At 44.0% G+C, this 25,106-nt stretch overlaps 1 protein-coding gene and 1 long non-coding RNA gene across 7 annotated transcripts in view; one reads left to right on the top strand and one right to left on the bottom strand.

Annotated features, from left to right (window-relative positions):
- The window catches only part of SLC18A2 (solute carrier family 18 member A2), a 114,670-nt gene that overhangs the window by 15,121 nt on the left and 74,443 nt on the right, over positions 1-25,106 (top strand). For 5 of the 6 annotated variants that reach the window (XM_077877486.1, XM_077877481.1, XM_077877484.1 and 2 more), the window contains exons 10-18: positions 1,300-1,395; positions 11,445-11,523; positions 11,740-11,791; positions 12,448-12,511; positions 14,228-14,347; positions 14,484-14,617; positions 20,902-21,194; positions 23,247-23,264; positions 24,516-24,630. In XM_077877486.1, the coding sequence (XP_077733612.1) occupies positions 1,300-1,395; positions 11,445-11,523; positions 11,740-11,791; positions 12,448-12,511; positions 14,228-14,347; positions 14,484-14,617; positions 20,902-21,006 (650 nt within the window). In that variant the 3' untranslated portion in view covers positions 21,007-21,194; positions 23,247-23,264; positions 24,516-24,630. The remainder of the gene's footprint in view (positions 1-1,299; positions 1,396-11,444; positions 11,524-11,739; positions 11,792-12,447; positions 12,512-14,227; positions 14,348-14,483; positions 14,618-20,901; positions 21,195-23,246; positions 23,265-24,515; positions 24,631-25,106) is intronic. The other variant, XM_077877485.1, reaches the window with a different exon arrangement.
- Positions 39-25,055, bottom strand: LOC144301053 (uncharacterized). Its single transcript, XR_013367794.1, has 4 exons — positions 21,335-25,055; positions 6,895-14,597; positions 5,057-5,143; positions 39-443 (listed from the first exon to the last, which is right to left on the bottom strand). It is a non-coding gene; the product is annotated as an uncharacterized LOC144301053 (long non-coding RNA).

The following is a 25,106-nucleotide window of genomic DNA, read 5'->3' as shown; positions in this document are numbered from 1 at the left end:
CTGGTGAAGGTGACTGAGTGATAACGCGGAGAGATCAGTGCTATTGAAAGGAGATTTTATTACATTTCCTGTGAAAAGGAGGCATGCTACGCCACTCAGGGCCTCCTGAGGAAGCAGCAAGTTTCCTAGGTCAGAGGTTTGCATGGGGAAGGCAAGGCAGGCCTGGGGGAGCAGCTTAGGATGGGCAGGCTTTGGGGCCTGGGGGCTGTCCCTGCATGCCTGGTGCCTGGTCCCGGGGTGGATTCAGGGCAGGGGTGTCGGTTTGCTGTGCGAGAGTTGGACCAGGAGGGGTTCAGAGTGTGGGCCCCGGGTCACAGGGGAGATAGAACAACTGTGTCAGTTTGGCCCTAGTTAGTAGACGGCAAATAGACAAACACCGAATCTGGGAAAACAGCAGGCAGGTGAGGGGAGCCAGTCACGTCAGCATCCTTTCTCTGTTCCACCTGTAATGTCACAAAGCATGAAAAAAAAAAAGTATGGAGAAGACCTTTCTTCGTCATGTGACCACCTTACTCACCATTGCACAATGTCGTTTGAATCAGGATTCAGGCAAATTAGAGGTTCTTGGGGACACAGCACAGGAAGCTCCCAGCACAGTGGGGAACAGCTCTGTGCATCTTCTTTCCCGATGGCTCTACCTTCTGGTTAACAGGGTGGTAATGGATATTTGCAGAAATACTCTATGTGTATAGTGGATTAAAAAAATATCCCTCAACAGCACACCTGTACCGAAAGCACTGAGTTTTGGGGCATCCCAGGGCATCTTTAGAAATGTCTGTGTTCCTTGCACAGTAAAACTTGGGTGCAGGAGCCTCCAGTTGCTGGGGTCTGTGTGTGGCCTGGAAGTGGCCCACACTGGTGGGTGGCCTCAGGCAAGTTACTTCGTTAATAAATTGGAACTCCTTCGCTAATAGGTTGGGATGGGTCATCCAATAACGTCTACAGCTCCCTCCAGTTCCTTTATGACTCTGGGATTCTAGTTTGAAAAAAGTTTTTCTTAATGCTTTGTTTGAATTTAATATTTAATTTTAATTGTTAGTATTTCATTTTAACGGATTTAACATAATATTTAATTGTTCTTTGATAAGAATAACAATGATGATGATAGTAATAATAAACCCAGCCTCCTCACTATCCCCTTGACCTGTGAATAACAGCTTTTCCTCACAAAAGGAGAAGTTCTGAGCATCCAAGTGGATTGTTCTGGCTGTGGGCATGCGGGTTTAACTGTGTTTGGAATCAGGAGGGGATGCTCAAGAAGCAAAACAGAAGCACACTAACCGTCCTCCTCCCTTGAAGGGTCCATCTGCTTTGCAAACATGGGGATTGCCATGCTGGAGCCAGCCCTGCCCATCTGGATGATGGAGACCATGTGTTCCCGAAAGTGGCAGCTGGGTAAGGACTAGGGCAGCTTCTGATTCCAGAACTTTTGTCCTTGGGGTGAATCCTATCATTGTTGCCCAGCCAATCTGCAGGTACCAGGATAATAAAATGATTGTTTCTGTTTGACACTTAGTGGGGTCAGCGCTTAGGGTAGCAATGAGCTTTGGGGTCTGTTTCGGCCCCAGTTTTTTTTTTTTTTAATTATCCCTGATGGGATACAGAATTAACATAGAGGCATCACACCTGGGCAGAAATGAGAGAGCAAAAATATATTCAGTGTCTTCCCATGTTTCTGAATTAGACTAGTTATGTTAAATGTATGTGGACAGCAATAAAATTTATGTGAAAGAGGCTAACAACACACAGGATTTAAGAGGGTGAATTTTAACATTTTTAATTTACAAGTAATACATGCTTTATTATTAAAAAAACAGTTGGGGTGCCTGGGAGGCTTAGTTGGTTAAGCATCTGCCTTTGGCTCAGGTCATGATCCTGGGGTCCTGAGATCAAGCCCCAGGTCAGCTCCCTGCTCAGCGAAGAGCTTGTTCTCCCTCTCCCTCTGCTGCTTTCCCTGCTTGGGCTCACTCTCTCCCTCTCTCCCTCCCTCCCTGTGTCAAATAAATAAATAAAATATTTTTTAAAAAGCCAAAAGTACACAAATCCAGAAAGTAAATCTTAAAATCTCGTGTTCACCTTTTTCCTCCCAGCCCAGTCCTCTATGAGATTCATTGTTAATAGTTCTGTTTTTTTTCTAGATGGTTCTGCATTTATTGCCATGCTTAAAAGTTGAAGCCAAGTGGAATCTTGCCAGTTGTATCACTGTGTGACCTTTTGTTTGTTCATGTGTCCATTTCAGAATGGGTAGATTTAATTTTCAAAATTAATTAAATTAGAATTTTAATCAATTACACATGTACTTAATGTTTAAGTTAAATACTATGACTAGAATTATAATGAGAAAGCCAACAGTCCTTATCCCATGCCTCCCCATCACCAACCCCCTTCCTCAGATTTGATCCTCTTTAATGCCTTTAGTTGTTTCTTCTGCTAATTTATGTCTCTAAATATGTGTAACTTCTGTTTTTTTAAAGTTCTCCAATTTCTGACATTTTCTGTCAGCTCCCTAATATGTTAGATGGAGATTAATTCCATTATTATTCCACCTGAAAATATCCACCAACTCACCTGTTTTCTCAACTTCTGTTTTCCTAAAACAGTTATGTTTGCGGGTTACAATGGTATTCAGATTGCCATTGTGACTATGCAAATATTGTTCAAAGAAGAGCTATATATAGAGTTTTGTGATTACTTCTTTTTACGGACTTCTATTTTTCCTAAAGTTAGTCATTGCCATGTTTTTTTCCATTTTCTTAGTTTTCAAGGTAGCATTTATGAACATATTCTCAAATTCTCTGGCAGAGGTGAAAGGCCTTCTAAATGTGGCCAAGTACACCGGCAAGCCTAACCTATTTGTCTTTTTGCTTGTTTGTGGACATTTGTCCCACATTACTCTGTCTTGCTCCAGTCTAGGCTTATTCACTAGGTCATCCTAGGACTTTCTTCTTCCATTGTCTGGACATCTTTGCCTCTTTTCTGTTTCCTGTATCCTTCTCCTCTATGTTCCTTTCTCTTGGTTTACTCCGTCATTATGATGGAACACATCCCTCTAGCCGCTTTCTGAGAGATGGTGCGTGGCAGGTAAAGTTTTCAGAGATCCTGCATATCTACAAACATATCTATTCTCTATTTTTGGTTGATTTAGTCTATTTGAGTATATGAGTCTTGGATTGGAAATTATTTTTCTTCTGTTTTAAGGCCTCTGTCCTATTGTGCTCTAGTGTTCAGGGTTGCCATTGAGGAGGCTAGTGTCCTTCTCATTCCCCATCCTCTGTAAGAGCTGGAAGGATCTCTTCCTCTTTAGGTTATGAGCATCCATGATGGTTTTTGCAGTGAGGTCTGTTTTCTTCTACTCTACTGGGCACGTGTTTGGTTAGCCTGCTCACGTGGGAACCTGTTCCTTTTAGTCCTGGGAAACCATTTTGATTATTTCTTTAATGAATTCTCTCCTGTACTCCATTTTCTTTTATTATTACTCTTGGTTCAATGTTGGACCCTCTGTGTTTTATCCTTTTGATTTCTTATCTTGCCTTTTCTTATTTCCACTGATTTCTTCATTTTCTAAACTGCCTATTGGATTTTTGTAATTGGTGTCCTCATAAATTTGAAGAGCCCTTTCATATTTACTGAGTGGTTTTGTATGTGTGGAAGGGTTGTTGAAATAACAACCTCTTCCTGTTTAGTAGGAAGACTTCCACTCACTTCCCAACTCAGCCTCTTGTGTTATCTCTGGTCTCTGTGCTGCCTGGGGTCTCTGGGCCAATTCAGTTAGTTTCTTTAAAGAAGCTGCCTCCTGCCAGGGTGAGTGATTGAGAGCTGGAGAGTCCATGTACTTTTAAAACAGCCTTTCAAAAAATAAAAATAAAATAAAAAAATAAAAAATAAAACAGCCTTTCAGCTCTCTTTCCAGTTGATAGCCTCAGCCTTACATTCACAGTACCCGGAGCCTTCAGTTCCTGAATGTTCTAGGTTTGGAGGTACAAAAGCTGTTGCTTCCTGTTGGCTTCTCCATGTGCAGGTGGAAGGTTCCAGTGTTCTCTGTTGTGTCCCTCACTGTTCTCCCTCTGCTTATTTTTCCTTCTCATTGCCTTTTCTCTTTTTATATTTTGTCTGTTTTTGGACTTCGAGGGGAAGGTGTAGAGTTTTTTGTTGTTGTTCCTTTACTAAATTTTAAACAGAATTTGCAATGGGAATGGAGAAAAACCTCTAGATTCCATCTGCCCTGTTTAGCTGGAAGCCCATCATTCATTTTTAATACTCGGATATTGTTCTATTTTAAGGTTATACCATAAATTTTCTGCCAAGTCCTATTGTTGGACATTTGGGTTAGTTCCGGTTTTTGCCATTTAGAAACCATACTGTAGCAAGATATTCTTACACATCTTCCTGTTCGTGTTTAGAAGTGTATCTGTGTGCAAATCCTGAAAGTTCAATGGGTGTTTGGTAATTGGTAATATTGCACTAACACCAGTACTGTCAGTTTTTCCCAGTTGCATATGAGGTGGGGTGTGTGTGTGTGTCTCATTTTGATTTATTTTTACAAATTCTTCGAGTACAATTGAGCATCTTTTCATGTTTTAGCCATTTCTATTTCCTGTATTGTGGATTTCTTAATATTTTTTGCCAACTTTTTTTCTGTGGAGTTATGTGTCCTTACTGATTTTAAATATTCTTTATATATTGATATTCTTTATCAGATGTTTTACAAATATGGCCGTCATTTTGTTGTATGTCTTTTGAGTTTACGAATGGGTTCCCCCCCTACACACACACACTCAGAACATTTAAGATGCCACTAGTCAGGGTTAGCAATTTGCCCCTTCATGTCCTTGTCATCGGAGTGAAGCTCTGGTGAGATCTTTCCCATGTAGAGATTATTTTTTTCATCCATGTTTTCCCCTAATTTATGATCTGTTTTATACATAAACATCTTCGATTTACATAGACTTAACTTAGGTACGGGGTTGTGTTAAGGATTTGGTGTTAACATTTTTCTGTATGGCCAGCCAGTTGTCTCAGGAGCCCACATGATTTTTCCCACCTTTATCATACTTACTGTGTGTTCTTGGGTCTGTTCTTGGGTTCTCTTTTCTGTTCCATGTGTGGAGATGAATTCCTCTGTCAGTACCCTCCTATTTGATTCCTGGAATTTTAGAACATTGTTTAATGTCTGACAGCTTGTCCCTGCACACATACCTTTTTCTTTTTCTTTTCTTTTTTTTTTTTCCACATACCTTTTTCTTTAAGAATTTATTGATGATCCTTCCCGGGGACTTATTTTCTTTTCCTAGCTCTCTTGGCTTATAAATTGCCATCTTTGGTTGGCAAGTGAAGCTGCGATTTTTGGTGTCCCCCGCCTTCCCTCACAAACAAGTTTCTATCCCCTCTGCAGTGGTGTCTTACCAGATCCTGCTTCCTCCTTCAGACTTGTCCCTACCCCAGTCCTTATGGGGCGCTTCACTGAATCACTGTTTTCTTTCACCAAATAATCCTTCATTAAAAAGTCCCAGATTGCTTGGGATTGAGCAGGATGAGACTGGGACTGCCAATGGGTGGGTTTCTCTTTGGGGTGATAAAGTATTTTGGAATCAAACAGTGGTGATGGTTGCAACACCCTGTGACTCTGCTAAAAACCACTGAACTGCATGCTTGAGCAGGGTGAGTTTTAGGGTATAGAAGTCATGTCACAAAGCAGAATCCAAAACAAGCCCCAACAGCAAGAGTCTCTCCGTGAAGGAGAAAGAATTCTTGGAACAAAACTAGGGCTAGTTCTTAGAAATCAAAACTCAGAACCTCCTGGCAGGGGAGACAAAGAAGAAACCCCAAAGACTGGAAGCTGCCAGAGAAAGCACATCACTTTGCAGAGGGAAAGACTCTTTTTTTTTTTTTTTACTTTCTTTCTTTCTTTCTTTCTTTCTTTCTTTCTTTCTTTCTTTCTTTCTTTCTTTCTTTCTTCCTTCCTTCCTTCCTTCCTTCCTTCCTTCCTTCCTTCCTTCCTTTCCCTTTCTTTCTTTCTTTTTTTCTTTCTTTCTTTCTCTTTCTTTCTTTCTTCTTCCTCTCTCTCTCTTTCTTTTAAATATTTGATTTGTTTATTCATGAGAGACACACAGAGAGACACAGAGACACAGGCAGAGGGAGAAGCAGGCTCCCTGCAGAGAGCCCATGTGGGACTCGATCCCAGGACCCCACAATCACACCCTGAGTTGAAGACAAACAATCCACCATTGAGCCCCTGGCCCTCCCCGGAAGATCTTTTTCTAACCGGAGTTAATGAAAAGCAGTTTTGCAAGAGATGAGATGCCGCTCTTCACATCCCATTGCTGCTGAGGGTGGTAACCCTGCGGCGCTGCTTCTCCCCCTGGTGGTCTGGGGCCCTTGACCCCGGGCCACAAGGTGCCCGCACCTGCCGCGCGTCCCCAGAGCTCCTGTATTCGCTTTGCAAGCGCTCTTGGGCCGAGCCACTCTTGCAGTGTTTCCGATGCCCCCACCTGACTTCCTCTCCTGCTTGGTGCATCTGGGCCATGAGCCAGGCACCTCCGCCCCAATGCCCCCTCCCTCTCCAGACGCAGCCCGAGGCTTGCTTTCTAAAGTCCTCAAAGTCCATCAGTCCCTGGGCCTTCCGGGTAGATGGCAGGCCCAGGCCACCTCGATGTTATCAGGAGATCCTCTCCTTGGGCTTATCTCTGAGGCCAGATGTCCCCCCCCAGCCCCCCCTCCCCGCCCTGCTGGCCACACCTCTCACCGTGAGATCACTCCCTTCCTGCCACAGAGACACAAGAGATTCCCTATCTCTGCCTCTTTTGCCATGTTGTCCTTAGTGTGAAGGGAACACGCCCCTCATCCTTTCTGGGAAAAAAAACTCTAAGATTTGAAGTCAAAGCAAAACAGTCTTACCAGCTGCATGGGTGACACATGATTGCTTTTGTTGAACGCTGCGTTTTGGGCCATAGTTTTTCGAGGAGGTAGGTGGTAGCCCATCGACACTCCAGAGGGCTCCCTTGTGAGTCTGTCCCCCAGACACCCCTGCCCCTTGGGGGTGGCTCTGACTTTGGGGTTGGCGGGGAGAGAATCATTTCATGGCATCTCTCTTTCAACTCCAGTCTGGGGTCAGATGACCTTTCCTCGACACCAGGAGGCTTAGGAACTCAGTTCATGGTAAGGCCTCCAAACCCCAAAACGGAACTTAAGGTCTGGGGAATGGGCCCCAGAGAAGAGTGGAGCTGAACTCTTTCTTCTGGCTCCTTAAGGAGATGTGCTGGTACAGCCGGAGGGGATAGGATACTTGCCTGCTCAGCAGGGGAATCACTCGGTTCCCAGCCAGCGATGACCTTGGGGCACGTGCTGTGCCAGCCTGGCGGGGTCCCCAAGAGCAAGATGATTGCTGAATGCTGTGGCTCTGGGATGTGAGGACTTCAGCCTCCTGCGTCTCCCTTAGGATAGGGCAAACTGGGACCATGCCCTGTTCTGGTTCTTGACCGAGCCCTTGGGGACCTAAGGAATGAGTCATCCAGAGCTCAGAAGAAGACCATCCCACCATCACTTCTGGGGCTACATGTCCAACATTGGCTCCTTGTGGGCTTCGTTGGGGTTTGAGCCCTCTTGTACCGTCAAGCCAGTGGCCGAGGCCAGGCTTACCATGAAAGCACAGGGATGGGCAGATGATCCCTGTGGGTGAACTTTCTCATATGTGCAGAGGTGCGTGAAGGGGTGCAGCCGCCCCTGGAAGGAGACAGCAGCCCAGCAGAGGGAGAGGCTCACACGTGTGGCCGCAGGCACTGTGTGCAGGCCATCCTGTCGGTACTGTTCCCGTCGTGTCGGGCCAAGGTGGACAAGACTTCCTGTTGCACTTGCAGGTGATACAGATTTTGGAGGGACAAAGTTGGCTAGTTGGTGACAGATTCCCAAAGGTCTCCCTAGGCTCCAATGAAGGTCTGAAAGGGACATGGAGGGATCCCTATGGTGAGAACGTAGGGTCCTGCCCTACGGTTGCAGACGCCCCATGACGGCAGGCGGGGACCTGGAGGGAGCGCAGGTCGTGGTGACATGAGCCACATGGAGCTGTGTGAGCCGGGGCCCCAGGGGTGCAGAATGGATGCTACTACCTCCAGAGCCAGGAGTGATCCAGGGGCCAGACGGTGGAGCCAGCCCTGAGATTCACTTGGTCCTTCTTCCCTGAGGTGCCAGGGGTCATGTGTTGGGCACCCAGCATGGAGCTGGGCTGGGTGGGTTCTGGGTGCCGTGTTTCAAGGTGAGGTAATTTGGAGCTTGTACAGAAGAGTGGCAGTAGATATCTAGTCACTAGGGGCGCCCCAAAGCCCTGGTGGTGGTTCACCGGGAAGCCAAACTGTGGCTGGGATGCATTCTCTTGAGCTGGTGGCTGGACTGGGGAAGGAGGGGGAAGGCGGCTTCTCTTGGCTCTGGAATGCACAGCAGGACCAGTGGGGGGAAGTGGTGGGAAGCCTTAGGGCTTGGTGTTTAGACACCTGCCCCTAGTAGCAGCCGTCCTTTAAAGAGCTGCCTGGAAGAGCAGTGGGTCTCTGAGCAAAGCTAGCTGGGCTCCTCTTGGGACACCAGGCAGCAAAGCTAGCTGGACTCCTCTTGCACCTCTGCTGCAAGAGGCACACTGAAGTTTCTCTGAGTGCCTAGAACAGGTTCTGGGGGCTGTGTACTGCAGCGGGGGCCCTGGCGATGCAGAGGATGCTGATGCTGTGTCACAACAGCAGTCGGGAGCTTGGAGCCTGAGGTCCAAAGACCGCGTGGGCCTGCCCTCAAGCGACAGCGGCCTCCTTCAACATGTTTGGTTCTGTGATGTGCATGTCTTCACCCAGGATGTTTTCTCTAAGTGCTCAGCCGTGTCCTGAGCACCTCCTTTGTGCCGTGGGGACTGGGAGCTGGGCCGTGGGAACAGGTGAAGTGGTCCCTGCCCCTGGGGGCCCAGTGCAGCCTGGGGAAGGGCCAGGGCGAGATGCGAGTAAGCTGGAGCTCACGCAGAGGGCCCAGGCAGGGGAGTCAGCCCGGGAGGGCTGTTTGTCACTTGAACCTCCGAGCCTTCCTACGCCATGTGCGCGGCGTCCCAGGCTCTAAGAGGTTACAGTGACCCACTGTCATGCCTTGCACCCCGTGCTGGAGGATCGTGAAACTGGATTTGCTGAGAGAGCGTTTGCTGTCTGTGGAACACAAGGTGCGCCCCCCCCGCAGGTCCCACGTGTGAGCTCCGTGCCCCACCTGTAGGTCAGGAGGCTGTAGCTGGTCTGCGGCTTCCCCTGGAGCACGCTGGCAACCCCGCACCGACGCTCTGTCTTCATCCTGTGCTGAGATACACCAGGAAGCAGGGCTCCTGGCCAGGTTCTTGGCAATCACTTTCTTTGGCCCCAGTTGACAGCGGTGCCTGTGGACCGGGCTCAGCCCATACGTAGGTTTTGGGTGTCAGCCTGCGAGAGCTTTATGTTTTTAAAAATTAGTTGTCAGCATTTACAAATCCCAAGAGGTTTCATGTAGGAACATGGAGGTCAAGCTTTTCTGGAAAAACTGGATCTTCCAATCTGGGACTTCCATCCTCAAGAGCAGTAATTGTCCGGGAGGAATAGCAGGTGCCTTCCTAGATGGGGTCAAGGCCCTCCCCCTCCATTTTCGTTTTGTTTCTCTGACACTGAGGCCCAGTGTTGGTGGCTCTTTATCACGGTACCTGTGCTGGTTTTGATCTTATACTTTGCCTCCTCCTTTCATGTACCCCCTCCCTAAACCCCAGAGATACTCATCCTGGGACAAAGGCCTTCATGATTTCTTAGGTCTCCTGACTCTACTATGTTGCGTTGAGATGAGGCTTAATTACCAGCTGCTTTGGGGAGCTCCTGGGTTCCCAGAGCACTGCCTTCATACATTTGTTAACGTCCCTAATGTAGCCACGTCCCAGTGCAGACGTCATCTGATTCCTTCCTTTGAAGACGCTCTCATGGTGACCAGAGCCACGTTGTGGTCATTGTCTTCTGCCGTAGCAGTGAGCCGGGGCCGCGCTATCAGTACTGTTTGCTGAATCTGATTACACCCAACAATTATTTGGCCACCCAGATTGCCAAGTGTGATGGAAACGGTTTCCTGGAACATGAGATGAGATTGCTCTTTATTATTATTTCCCAGATCACTAAGCCTAGAATGATTTGGTTTTGCATTTAGCTCCTGGACCTAATCAGTTTGAAGTCCTTCCCGTGCTGGAAGGCTCGACCTCTCTGGAGGGCTTGATGGCTTGCATTAGTACGTACGGAGGTACAGGGAGGCTGCTGGATCCTTGAAGGGGCAACATCACCCTTAGCTGCATGCTGGTGGGCAGCAGGGACAGGCAGGGCCTCAGGCCCTGTGCACTTTGAGTAGCCCTGACCCTCTAGTAGCTAGCGTGCATGTCTAGCTTACGCAGTCCTATGATCGCAGACAAAGCAGCTTCACCATTTGTGGGCAAGGCTTAGAATCAAATCTGGTACAGCAGAGCTCAAGAAGAACACTAAAAGTATGAAGTTTGAAAAGCCGTCTTTCGAAGAGATTGTCCTACTGTCCTGATAGCAGATGGGGACCACAGGGAGCTGATAGGGACAGGTCCCTATCAGGGGCAGCTGGGCTGGTCTGACTCGAAGAGGGCTTTCTGTTCAATGCAGAGACGACTTTCAAGGCAGCCACTCCACCAGCTGCTGGAAATTGGCCCAGGCTTGGCCCAGGGGTGCCAGGTCTCTGGGAGAGCATAGAACCTTGAACATGACAATGCCAGTCATATGACTTGGCCACCCCAAAAATGACCACATAGACATTTATTATTATTTTTTTTAGGCATGGAAAGATGCTCATAAAGCTAGTTGAAAGAAGCAGGATGTAGAACAATAGTATAAACCCATGTTTTGTTTTGTTTTCTTAAAATCTCATGCACATGCATTGATCTGTGTGTGTAAACTTGTGTGTATAAACTTACAGGAGGAGGTCACCATGGTCATTTTCTGAGTGATGGGGTTTGGAATCATTTCAATTTTGTTCTATGTCCTTCATGTTCCCCATTTTTTTTTTCAATGCTCGTGTCTTACCTCTCTGGTAAAGCAACACGGGGGTGAGGCTGGGGGTGGGTGGCACCCTGCTCATGGCCCATGGGGGCTCTCAGGGACCAGCTCCTACGGCGCAGAGTGCCCACACCAGGCCGTGTGTGAAGCTGCCACCAGGCAAGATTGGAGCTGCTGATAGAGGAATGAATTTCATTTCTGGAGCGTCTCAGCAGCTTTGTGAGGCCGGATAAAGCAGGTGGGGTCCAGTCTGGACCCGTCAGCCGCCGGATATTAGCTGCTTGGGTGCAGGCCCCAGGGCTTCTCTCATCGGCTCTAATCACCATCGTGGTGTCTGACAATTATTACTTTTTCTAACACTTGACTGATAATCAATACTGATAAGGTGTCCTTTTCATAAATTTACAGGCATTGCTTTCTTGCCAGCTAGTATCTCTTATCTCATTGGAACCAATATTTTTGGGATGCTCGCACACAAAATGGGGAGGTAAGATGAAATGCGGACAACGCTCACTCCGTCATAATAATGTAGCTTTAAAAAAAAATAATGTAGCTTTTTAAAGCAAATTCTAGATGTTTCTACCTTAGTTATCAGAAGCAATTGTTTTGATTTCTGTTGAAAATTTGGCCTGGGGAAAAAAACTTAGAGTGGTCATTTATTAAAGGCACTGTTTTTTTTGTTGTTGTTGTTTTTTTTTGATAGGTGGCTTTGTGCTCTTCTAGGAATGATAATTGTTGGAATCAGCATTTTATGTGTGAGTAAAAGATGGTATTTGACAAGCGGCAATGATCTGTAAATAAAACTTTTGCTTTGGGCAAGAATCCCCAGGAAACCTTTTATAGCTGTTTGAAATTTGTTGACATTTGTTTTTATTACGTCTTCCATTTTCCTCAACTTTTTTTTTATCGTCTGACACATTTTGGACAAGATTCTCCAAGGGATATTTACATTTTATGTCAGCTGGAGGTTATTTAGTATGTTTTGTTGGATAGTGTGCATGTCACTACCTACTCCACCCCCATCATCTTAAACATTACAGTGTCTTAAAACACTTTCAGATAACTAGCCGGAAACAATAGCAAGATGTTTTTCTAGAATAAAACACCTTCTACCAATGGCCAGTATCTACCTTAAGTGAGGCCTTCTGGTCCTTGTCAGAAATGGAGTGTGGTCAAGGCCAACCTCAACTATAGCAGTTAGCAAGTTTTTCTTGGTGGTCACAAAATCCATTTCAGCTTCAATTCAAAGACTTGGAGAACCTGATTCTCCCCAAACTCCATCCACCTCCTTCCCCCCATTTCCTTCAGAAGGGAATACACACACCAGGCTAGAGAAATTATGTCTTTTATATTTTCCCAGATTTACCATTGGATGTCATGATTCTAGTATAATGTTTATTTCCTCTCACAGATTCCTTTTGCCAAAAACATCTATGGACTCATAGCTCCCAACTTTGGAGTTGGTTTTGCAATTGGTAAGTCATGTAACCTTAGGCCTAAATTTAAAACTTTGTTTCCCCCATTACTGGGAAGGATTTCCTCTTATTTGGGCAGACTGTCGTTCCTCAACCTAAAATTTCTGGAAGCTTGAGCAGAGGCTGTAGGCAGCCAAGCTCAAGTACAGCCTGTTGATTGTCTACAGACAGATCCTTGCTTCTCTATACTAGTCATTTATTTCCTGAAAACCAGTATTTTTAAAAGCCTGATATTTACAGAAGCAAACGGATACTCCGTTGCTGCCCTTGGGCAAACAAGAGAATCCCTCAACCAGAGCACGTGTGTTTGGGCTCAGATCTGTGCACAGACCTGCTCCAGTGAATCTGGGGGACAGAGACTGCACATGTAGTTTTTTATAAGGTTTGGTATAGAAGAGGTTGGCTGATGTATTCATGATTACGTGTGCTGCGGAATCACTGGCAAAGGGATGAGTATTTGAAATGCGAGGAACAAGAATATGTTAAGAACAGACTTGTGAATATTTTGGGTAAAAAGTCTACGTTTGTTTCTCTTTTGTAATATACAGATGGGTCATACTAGAAATCAATGCTAAATCTATCACAGGCTAAAGGCAAGAATTGAATCTTTGAGTGGGTACTGTGGAAAGAGAGAAAGGAGCCCCAGGTGGGCTTAGGTTTATCCTCCCCACAGCACCTACCTACTCCAGTGGTGTCAGTGACAGCTGTAATTTATTTTTCAACTCTTTGGGGCCCATCCAACTCTTCTGTCCATTTTATTCACCCCATGTCCCCAGCAACTTCCACATATTAGGGGATCACCAAATATGAATTGAATGAAAGAAACTTCCCTCCTCTTCTTGCTATCTAGTTGGTGGAGAAGAGGGGACTAAGATTTGAGTACTCTGCTGGAGGTGTTGTCCACAGAGACAGTCTTGTCTTAGCCCATCATTATCTGCACCATTTTATGGATGGGTAAGCCAGTGTTCAGAGAGATGAGGAATGGCCATGCTCACCCTGCCAGGGACTTGAGCCCAGGACTCTGAACACACATGCTCTTTCTTTGTGCTGCCTGTCCCTGACTGTTGAAGGAACAAGAGATTCTAATGTGGCCTTGGTGGTGTGTGTGTGTGTGTGTGTGTGTGTGTGTGAGCCGCAGATTAGCAGACCTCTTTATCTGTTCCTGAGCAGGCCAGGGTCACCCCCCACAAGGCCCCTACATATTCTAATTCCTTCCTGTCTTCCCTGATACTTTCCAGCTTCTTATGGTCCACATGTGAGGCCAGGGCGTGTGGATGGGGACGGGGGTGTATGAGGCTTATAGGTGTGCCCCCTGGGTGAAGGTAAGGGGCCTATCGACTAGAAGAGAGTTAATCTGGATAGCAGCAGCTCGAAGTGAGTGAGGGTGCCACACAACCAGTAGCCAGTGCTCCACTCAATGTGAAGCCTGGTCTGTGAGTCACCAGAGGGCTGGGTGCCCTCCCCAGGAAGATGAGCCCTTCAGACAGTGGAGGCCAGATGGGGTAAGGTGGCCTGGGTTCCAGTCCCAGCTCAGTGACCTGCAGTCTGTCTTTAGTGAAGGGTATGCCTTAGGCAGCCTGCCTCGAGACTCACAGGTGGTGATGACAATTGGGGAAGAGCTGGTGGGCTTGTGAGGTTAGGACACAGTCCCTGGTATTCCCCGCATTTTCGGGTTACATCCGTTTTCCACAGACCATGTTCCCTAACTGTCCACAGGAATGGTGGATTCGTCAATGATGCCCATCATGGGCTACCTGGTCGACCTGCGGCATGTGTCCGTCTACGGCAGTGTGTATGCCATTGCAGATGTGGCGTTCTGTATGGGATATGCCATAGGTAAGGATGCAGGCTTTCAAAACAACTGTTTAGCTTAATGGATGGTAATGCTGATTGAAAATTATTTAACTTGTTGTATCTTTCTATCTATGAGACATCTGGAGAGAGCTTGATCTAATTCTCTGTTTCCTGAAAGGTCCTTCTGCTGGTGGGGCTATCGCAAAGGCAATTGGATTTCCATGGCTCATGACCATTATTGGAATAATTGATATTCTTTTTGCTCCTCTCTGCTTTTTTCTTCGAAGTCCACCTGCCAAGGAAGAAAAGATGGTAAGAAAATTTTAGGATGCAGTCAAGTGTTTCTTGGTCTTCTGGATAGTTTCTCCATGACTTAGTTATAAAATATATTCTGCTCCTTTTGGGCAGAACTCCCTAAACATAAATGGTAACAGTTCCTTTTGAGTTTATACCACTTAGGCCATACTTCCTTTACTAATCAAGCATTATGTTTATAAATATGAAGAATGAAATGACTTTTGTTTGTAGGTTGGCAGTCTGTACAGCTCTTTTGTCAGCCAGACATGGGGTAGTTCGATGTAATTTTCTTTAGTTCTTGAAAATCTTGATTTTTTTTTCCACCTGCACCAAGATTAGCCATTTTTGATGCTATGTGTTTTTCTCCTAAGCCTTACTGCTTTTAGTAATGGTGTTTTAGTCCTTGCTACATAAGCTTCTGGAGATGGTTTTGGTGTAGATAACAGAGCATTTTGGAAAACTATTGTATATGTATCTTTGGGCACACGTGAGCATAGGTAACCTTTAAATTAACAATTTCATAACCAGAATCATAACTAGATGAAAGATACACTAATGAGTAGAAGGCGTTCCTCTTCTGAACAGATTTACTTACTGATTCTAAGTATTGATACCTTGTAGTGAAGTTTTTAAAACCTCACATGGTGATGGGTACTCATCTAGCTGGAAGAAGAGTGATTTAGATTAAGAATGAATAAGATAACCAGGTGAGGAGAGACAGTATTTTGTGATTATGAGTGGCTATGTAATGTTGTAATGTTCTCTTGGGGGTATATCAGAAGTTCTGATGGTTGAACTGAAATGGGTCTTGGTGCTTTGGCATTTCTTGAACTGCCCTTTTATGATTTTCCCCCAAAAGTGGGTTCAAAAACAATCACAGACTGTAAAGTTTAGGTTATGTGCAGCCATTTATTTATTTGGTGCATTCTTTGCATTCATCAATTCCTTCAATATATTTTAAAAATATATTCAGTATGGAGCACTGGTCTTATGCCCTTTATTATATAGGGTGTAACTAGGTAATTTTGAATTACTTATGATCCATTCAACTGAAAGAAAAGGAGTGAAAGGTGTTGTGGAAATGTTCCAATGAAAACCACCCTTTTTTTCCTTCCTCTTGCTTAAATGCCTCTAGTTCTGAGCAACCATAGTGCTTTTATTGTTCATCTGACTTGTCTTTCAGCCTGACCCCCACAGGGTACCTTGCCCAAATCAGAGTCAGAAAATTCTCAGTGCAATGACTAAAAACTGTCATTCCTTGCCATCATATCAATTTGATTAAGGCCAAATGAAGGTTACTCCCAACTCTCTCTACCAAAAAAAGATAAATCATCTACAGATGCTCCTGCCACCCAGGAGACTGTTTAAGATTCTTGGGAGATAGTGAAGGGCTAGCATGGCCTTGGCACCAAAACTGTCAGCTGGGGAAATGAGAGCACCTGCCTCATTGGGTTGCTCGGTGGACTCAGAGGAGAATCCCACAGAGTGCTTAGCCCCGAGCTTAGCACACAGTAAATGCTCAGTAAATGTGTTACCATTTCTACTACCACCCCACACTTGTTTCTAGCTTTTACCTAATACTCTCATTTACTGTCAGCCCAGAGGTCCCCTGTATCCACCCAAGGCCCCTCTGTGAGGCGAGAGCTTCCTTTTGCTCCTGAGACCCCAGAACTGCTGAACGGGCTTCCGTAGCCAAGCAGCAGACGTTAGCAGCTGTTGTGTTATCTGTGTGTCAGCAGCAGCATGATGGCTTATCTGAGGTGTTGGAGGAAATGAGTGAGGGCTGAGGATGAGCAGGGGGGGTCCCCCCTGGCAGGGGCAGGAGGCAGGCCCTGGTGTGTCTTCTCTTCCCTCTTGTAAATCAGGGCTTTAGTTCACTTAAAAATGCCAAAGGAAGTGGAAGAGACAATGTAAAGCCAAAGCAACAATTGCAGGCTTCCGGAAAGCCACTTTCACTATAAAATGTCAAAATCCTTAATAAATGCCTAGCAAGAGGAATCATTAAAAACTTGAGAAAATGTGCATCTCGCTGCCCATAATTGCTGCCCATGATAGCAGGTATCTCACTGGGTTCCATTTGCCCAGTGTAATGGTAACGTCTGAGGATGGCCAGCGGCTGCTGCCTTCTCATGGAGCAAGCGGAGCAGGAAGGAACCTAATGATCAAGGGGTGCGAGGCGGGGACAGCAGTGTGCCATGTAGGAAAGAATTGATTACTGCTCACTTGAGAAAATCCAATACTGACCGGTGCTGGCCTTCAGGATGAGCAGTTACCAAATGCAGGGGGACAGGAAAGCTGGAATAAGACCTATAAACCATAAAAAACAATTCTTTCATTAAGCAGCATTCTGAAAATGCCGTGTTTGGACTTAAGCTCTTTTATATTAAAGATCAAATACTGTTTTCATGGGGCCGCAACTGTAGAAGCATCAACTGGTGTGGCAGCACTTGAGCTTTTCTTCTGTTTGGTACTTTTTTCTTTTTTAAGATTTTATCCATTCATCAGAGTGAGAGAGAGCACACATGTGCAGGGGGAGGGGCGGAGGGAGAGGGAGAAGCAGACTCCCCGCAGCAGGGAGCCCGATATGGGGCTCGGTCCCAGGAACCCCGAGATCATGACTGGAACTGAAGGCAGACACTTAACCGACTGAGCCTCCCAGGCGCCCCTGTTTGTTTATTTTGAAATAATCAGTACGGGTGGAGGAAAAAGCCTGTTTGTTACTCAGGTCCCTCTGCAAGTTAAGAAATGCCCATCCTGCCATTTGAGGCCAGCTGTGGTTTAGTTGCACACAATGACAAGCAGCCCATGACTCTCAGAACATCCAGTTGAGAATTAGCTGTGTGATGATAGGGATTTTTTTTTCAGATTTGAAGAATTATTTTTGAAGATAGGGCACATTTTTTTATATCTTACTCCTGAAGTTTCTAGTTGTGGCCCAGACAGGAAAGTCGGTGTTTGAGATTGCAGCTTGCTTTTCCTGGGTGACTCTGGGCTCTCTCAATAGTTGTTCTAGAGACTCTTTTCTGAATGCAGGGAGCCAGGCAAGGACCTGCATGTTATAATCTATTTATAGAAATGTGTCCCTTTGCAGGGCATTTACACAGTAGATATGTAAAAAGATCACGATTTTTTTTTTTTTTTTAGATATGGTAAATAAAACTTTCAAGCATTCAAACTGGCATCTCATAATCTTGAAGTCTGGAGGGCTTTACTCAGTGCTTGTACTGTATCCCAGCTGTGTGTTTGCCTAATTTGTATACTTCATTTAGTCCAACAACGGTTTTACCACTTTGGAGATCCTCACTCTGCTCGGTGTCTGATAGGAAGCCAAGCATTTGGCAGGGGTTTAACTCTCAGTAACTGGACTGTGCTCTGGATTCAAACACTCTCCTACTTTCTCTCTGGTCTTCAGTAGAGTCAGACGTGCCCAGCAGAGGGCTGGCTTCAATTACCTGGCGGCTCCCTGAACCGGGTTCTTCCTGGCCCTTGTGCACTTGACTTACCCACTTGACCTTCACTCCTCTTTGTTCCTGGCACTTTGGGAATATTACATCTGCTGTCTGGCTTATAACTTGTTATAAAAAGCAGAACTGTCACATAATCTTTCAAGAGGTTCAGGAGCCAGTAAACTAGGTTTTAAAAGCTACAAAACAGTATTTAAAAAAAAAAAAAAAACCAAAAACTTATTTATCTGAGATAGGCTTTGTGTACAAATGTGGTTTGGCTGCATTGATAACTTCTGACCACTGAAGTCTGTTTGATGCCATCACCAGTCTGATTGAACTTCTTCCCTTGCAACACAGCTTTTTGAATCCATACTACGTGCCTGCCCAGTGTTAAGTTTCGGGGTCCTTAAGAAGTCTACATGTTATACAGAGTTAGGTCTCAGGGCGAGAGAAGGCAGTTATGAGTAGGGTAGACTGATGGCTATCCCTCCCAAGGCTGTATTGCTGTGCATGGGCCAGTGATCAAGGCCCCTTACTTGGCCCTGCAATCTGGCTCTGGTTGGGCTTTCTAATAATATCTCACTGTGTGCCTCATCATCACCACATCTGTGGCGGCCAGGCTGGCTTAGTGTCCCTGGTTTTTATTTTATATTTGTTTTTTAGAGAGAGACTGAGAGTGAGCAAGTGTGCTAGCGGGTGAGAGGAGAGGGGTCAGAGGCTGAGGGAGAGAGAATTACAGGTAGAGTCCCTGGTGAGCATGGAGCCCACTGTGGGGCTCGATCTCATAACCCTGAGATCATGACCTGAACTGAAATCAAGTCAGCCACTTAACTGATGGAACCACTGCAGCGCCCATGTCCCTGTTCTACATAGTGGTTCACTGAGTGGATGATTCTTGCTGTGGACATCCTTCCCATCCTTCAAGGTTCAGCCTATATCCTATCTCCTCCGTACAGCTGTCCTTGAGCACTTCACCCACAGCGAGCATTCCACCTGTAAGTGCTGTGGCACCTGTCCTTCTCTCGCCATGAAGTCACTGAGTTGCTCGTATAGGAGCTTAGGGGCATGGGAGCAGGTGCCCAGCAAGCTGTTGGCAGCCATACCGCTCTGCTATACTTCTAGATAATACCATCTCACTGAGGCAGTGCTTCTCATGGCATGTAGACAGACACACACCACTGGCATGAAAGGTTAGGGGCCTGGGATTTCATGTTTAACTTCCCCTCCCCCGCCAAGTGATTCCTATGTTTCTTTGAGGATCACTACCCTGGGGAGGTAAGACGTTGATCTCTTCGGGGGTTAAACCTTTTGTGTAACAAGGACACATCCATATGGGGAGAATGGTCCTGGTGTACAGCATCTGTTGCCTCAGTTATTGAGTTTTAGAAATTGAGCTCTTTATTAAATACATATATTAATTCACTTGGCACGAAGCATTTAAAAAAAAAAAGTTAAATTTGCAGCTGACAAGCTGAGCTGACAGCCTGACTTAGAGGGTCAAGGAAGTCGTTATCTTAACATATCACCCAAGCAGATTTTAGAATTTCTTGGTAAGCGATAAATGGGTTAGCACTGAGTGGAGTCAGAGAAGTTATCAAATGTGTGGGACAAGACCTGGGCGGGGAGTAACTGACAAACACCAAGATAGGTTGTAAGAGGTTAACATAAGATAAATTTTAACAGATAAAGGTTTCCATGTAGATTTTCACACTGCATTAAAAGGTATTGGGGGAATAGTTTATGTAGCGGAAACTCCAAAAGACACACCTCATAGGAGAATCTCCTTTAGTTGTACCAGTGTCCTGTTGTATGGTGTTTTGTATTCCTCTGCCTCTACCATGGAGCAGTGTGGGAACCGACTTTGGCATAAGGCTGGCTGGCGCATCGCTGCCCCATTTTAGCTGTATGCCCATGGCCGTGTTGTTTAACCTCTGTGCCTACACAGACAGTTATCAGCCTCCCACATAGAGTTCTCATGAAGCTGAGGTATTGCAGCAAGAACCCTCTGCGTGGTCCTGGCATGATAAGGGGCTGCTGTATTTGCAGACAGCATGCTTGGTCTGCACGTTTTTCAAGAGGAGTAATGATTACAAGTATGTTTTGAGGATGTTTATCAATTGAGGATCAATGGACTGTTTAGTTTTCAGTAACGAGAAGACACAAGATTTTTATGTTCCTAAGAGTTGGTTGGTTTTAAATTCTACATTTGAGCTAGGGGAAGACATTCAGGATTTAGGGAGAGGCGCTGTGGAAATGCCACTTATGAAAAAGACGTGACGTTTAGTGTAGGAAAACTTAAGGGGCCGTGGCAATGGTCTTTGTGAAAATGCCTGGAATTGGAACTGGCTCCAGATATAGAAACAATGGAGGGAGTTAGCCTCAGGTCCATTTCCAACAGAAGTTCATCTCGTTAAGGGTGTAGTTCATCTTATTAAGGGTGTTGCCACCGTGAAATCCGTGAGCAGCAGTTGGACTGGGTGACCTCCAGGACCCCCTCCTCCATCCCAATTCCAAGATGCTAAATAGAACTCTTCCTAAATGTAGCCTGCATAGCCCTCGCCTCATAGCTTACAAGTTGCCCTAACTGGACTACATGATGTAGCCCCTGGCAGAGACCCCCTTCTATACTACCTTCTGTTATCTGGAATCCTCACAGACTGTGGAATGTGGAACTCCAGGGCTTCTGGGACAGACACCTGGCAGTTGCACTGCAGGCACCTGGCAGTTGCACCGGACTGATTGACAGTGGGTGGCATAATCTATAGCTTTCCAACTCTAGTAATCCTTGAAAATAGTAGGTTATTTTATCTTTGTGAAACAGGGTTAATGTATCTGCACTTTGCTCTCTTCCAGGCTATTCTCATGGATCACAACTGCCCCATTAAGACCAAAATGTACACCCAGAATAATATCCAGTCGTATCCGATTGGTGATGATGAAGAATCTGAAAGTGACTGAGATCCTCAAAAGTCATCAAAGTATTTAATTGTATAAAACCGTGTTTCCGGTGAAACGACTCCTCCAGAACTGTCTTAGTCATACCATTCACCCCTGGTGAAAGCAAAACAACCAGAGGTTATTCAGTCTTCTCCGTGGTTGTGATTGATTGCCAACAGCCTTATAAAGAAAAAGCAGCTTTTCTAGGGGTTTGTATAAATAGTGTTGAAAACTTTATTTTATGTATTTGATTTTATTAAATATTATACAATATATTTTGACGAAATAGATATAGTGTAAATCTATAAATATTTGAATCCAAATCAAATATAATTTTTAAAAAACTTACATTCATGAACACTTGGGCAAAAAAATCTTATATTTTTTTCTGAATACTGGTAATGAGTGTTTAAAATTAAAGCACACATTATCTCCGAGACACTTCCAACGCTGAGAAACTAGAAGGAAGTCTGAAAAATAGAATTAAATAAGACAGCATATGATGTAGTGACATTGAGTGGGGTTAACTTGTAATTACTATCAATATATTTATGAGCTAAAGTCTAGTTATCTCAAAGGCAGAGGACAGGAACTTGAGCCGTCATTTTTTGGACTTACCCATAAATCGTAGCTGGCATTAATTTTCTACGGAATCATCTACCTGGAAACAGATGGTTGTAAATTATATGTTTACAGGTCATGTGGCTGGCAGCAGACACTAAAGCCAATAGGAAAAAATAGTAAATGTTCTGAAAGCAGAGAAAAGCACCCAAAAGTATAAGTTATGAACTAGTGTTCCCTTTAAAATATATACTTGTCTTAGAATGAAAGAAAATTGAGGGTAGATAATACCTTATACCATCAGCTTTTAGAAATTTAAAAGGCTAATAGCTGCTATGTCAAAAAAATTAGACTACATTCTTGACCTGTTATGAGGTCATCCAAGTGTTTTCTAGGAACCAATTAAATTTTGAATTGCAATTATTATTTTTTAGACTTCTGAAGGTTGTTCACATCAATGTGAAAACAAATTTTAAGTAAAGATGGAGGAGGAATGAAATTATCTTGAATTACGTTAGGAAAACAGGTAAAAATAATAGGTCAGGACACATTCCCTTTCAGAAAAATCCTAGAAACATCTAGAACTGTCTATTATTATATCATCTAGTGCTGTGTAATGTGGTTTTTCTAAGCATGACAACATTGACGTGCCTTTTCAATTTAACAGCAAATACTGTGTTAGCACTGTCCGTTGACATCAGGTTTTGTATGAGATGTGATTGGAGTGTGCAGATAGTATAGAATGTCTCAGATATTTGTTAATACTTGTTAATTCTGTAGCTTTGCAATCAACAAAAATTACCTAATGTCTGTACTTTGTTAAGTTAAAATTGTGTTTCTGTTAACTTGGACAAGGAGCAAAGAACTTTAGACTAGCTAGTACTTTGTTTCCATTTGCTTTATGAAATTTTATGTGGGGCTTCGAAGCATTTGAAATCTGGCTTTCAAGTGCAGCGTGGTGGAAGAAAGGAAGTTTCCTACTCACATATTTGCACTGGGCAATTTACACAAATCTGTGACTTTGTAAGATGTCTCTAGAAGCACTCTCATATGGCTAATGTATGACGGCAGGACTGTTTTCTATTCCCACTGGGGAGACCCTTAAAGAACGTGCTACAGATCAGTTCTCTTAAGAGGGTTCATGGATCCCCCTGACCAGTATACAATACTGAATGATTTATTCCAATCTCATTCTTGCCTTCAGTTCTTCAAGAATGACTGGTAGAGGCATGCCCACTGTTGATCTCTAGAGAGAACGTAAAAGACATGAGTTTTTCAGAACTGTTTTGGGAGCAAAAGTATCATTTTTATTTGAGAGGGGAAAAAATTGCAAGGTCTTTTATATGACTAATATTCTGAGGTTAGCAAGACTGTGAAGTGAGGCTTTTTTTCTTTTAATGTGTGTATCAGAACTGTGAACATACAGCTCCCTGAATGTTTTCTTGAGCAGCGGTGGGTTATGTTTGTACCTACCAAAATAGATACAAAAACATAAATGAGGTAGCAAAGAATATTCAATTCTTTCAACTGCTAAGTGTATGTGCTTACATGTTTTAGCTAGTTTCCTTAATAAATCTTCTGAACACTACTGTGCCTGTTTGTATTCCTTTATAAGCCAGACATGATCATTGGAATAACATGCATGAGGTATTGTTTTGACTGTGAATATCTAATTAAAAACTATTCTTCTCTGCTTGCAGGCATCAGTTAAAATTCAGGTTAGTCTGAACCCTACTTTTTGGCTTTAAATTGAAATCTGTAACTAGTCCCATGGTGTCAATGTGGAAAAGCCCAGTAAGTTATTCTTGCATTTCTCAAGTTAGACTGTTTTCCTGACTGTTGTGAACAAATAACTCTGACAGAAGTAACTAAGCTCTTCCACAAGGTGAGCCCACAGGGCCCTGGAATCTACACAACTCAGGGTGTGTACTTTCAGGCATGAGATTCACAGGTGTGAGAAAGAATGGCAGTTTTACTCAGAGGGGCTCTAAACCTTCCCCAACCCTTTTAAATAAAGGAAAGTTATTATCTCAATTTAGAAAGAAAGACAATACATTTTTAAATTAAAGTGATTTTAAATTTATTCACTTTTAGGGAAATTAAGATCTTATCTTTATAAGCAATAGCCAAGTTATTTTCAAACTGCCTTTCAAAAAATCCAGATAAATTTAGAACTTGACAGTACCCTCCAATTTTCAGCTTTTTTTTTTCTCTCTCAAAATCATAAAGTGGCCAATAGGATCTCAGATACTCTGATACTCAAGAGTACAGGGTTTGATATTAGGAAATGTAGCATATTAATTCTGCTATCAAAATAATGCCAAAATGTTGTTCAGCTTGATTGTCTAATCTAGTTCTTCACCTAAATACCAGAAATACAGAAAGCAGTCTAATTCCTAATAAATAGCAGGGCCAATCCATACATCTGATATTTAACAGCTTACAAAAACAACCATAAAACCAGAACTTAATGCTTTTAGGCAAATTTCAAAATAGCAATTTTGTTTAGCAAAAGGGCATTTTGTGAAGAGCTTGATTGCCAAATTCAACCAGGCAGTAATTCCAGAGAGATGCAGCAATCACCTCTTTCAGATGTCAGCAAATGAAGATATTCTTGTTTTCTGTGGTAGTTTTTTTTATTATTTTTTAGCTATTGATAACATAGCATGGCAGCAAGATTACATCAGGAATGTAATAGAATACAACTGTTTTCATGGAAGCCTTACACCTCACTATCCCCTAGGCTGTTTGGAGTGATTTCCCCCCCCTCCCCTGCACTAAAGCACAACTGTGATGTCTCTACTGCCTGTCCCAGTAGATATAAAAATATTGCACTACATTAAAGGTAGATTTTACAAATATCATTAGCAGCATTACTGAGCTTTTCATAATTGTGGTTCTACAGAGTTAAATACTTTTAAAACAGGAGTAGATTTTTATGAAACCAAAATTTTGCGTTATTTCTGCAGCTCTTTCAAATGCATCGGTTTCAGCAGCATGCTTGGATGTCACTAAAACTTCTGTGGTGTCATCCATCCATACACACCAGCCACTTACAGACATTGGCCTTCCAGGTCATCATTGGTAAGTTATTTTTCATAAGATAAAAGTTGGTTATTCCATTGGGCAGATTGTTTCAAGCACGTTACAGAACCTTTTTTTTTTTTTTTTTTAGCTTTCAGAGAAGTTGGTATATAAAGACTTCTACAGCAGTGTTCTTTTAAAATGCAAGCATGCTTAGCAACAAAAAAAGGGGATACACAGATATAGTTTTGTTATCAACTTGGCCAATAAAGGTTCTTCCTAACATTTCACTCAATAAAACAGCAAGAATGAGAACTGGCTATTGATTTTAAAAGTGGAATAACTTTTCTGCCCTCAAAATTGTTTTTGTCCCCTCCCCCCCATATGAGTCATACCTTTTTTTGAATAGCTTTTGACTGTTTAGAGCACTTTCGCAGTTCTGTTTTCTCCTCACAACAATCCTGTGAGGTAGTTAAAGTATTGTTTATTCCTACTTTGGAGCTGCGGAGACTGCCGCACGGAACCCTCTTGTGGTT

This window comes from Canis aureus, chromosome 29 (assembly GCF_053574225.1).
Source record: "Canis aureus isolate CA01 chromosome 29, VMU_Caureus_v.1.0, whole genome shotgun sequence".
Lineage (NCBI taxonomy): Eukaryota > Metazoa > Chordata > Mammalia > Carnivora > Canidae > Canis > Canis aureus.
Note: the sequence above shows the minus strand (reverse complement) of the source record. Positions and strands in the feature narration are given on the sequence as shown.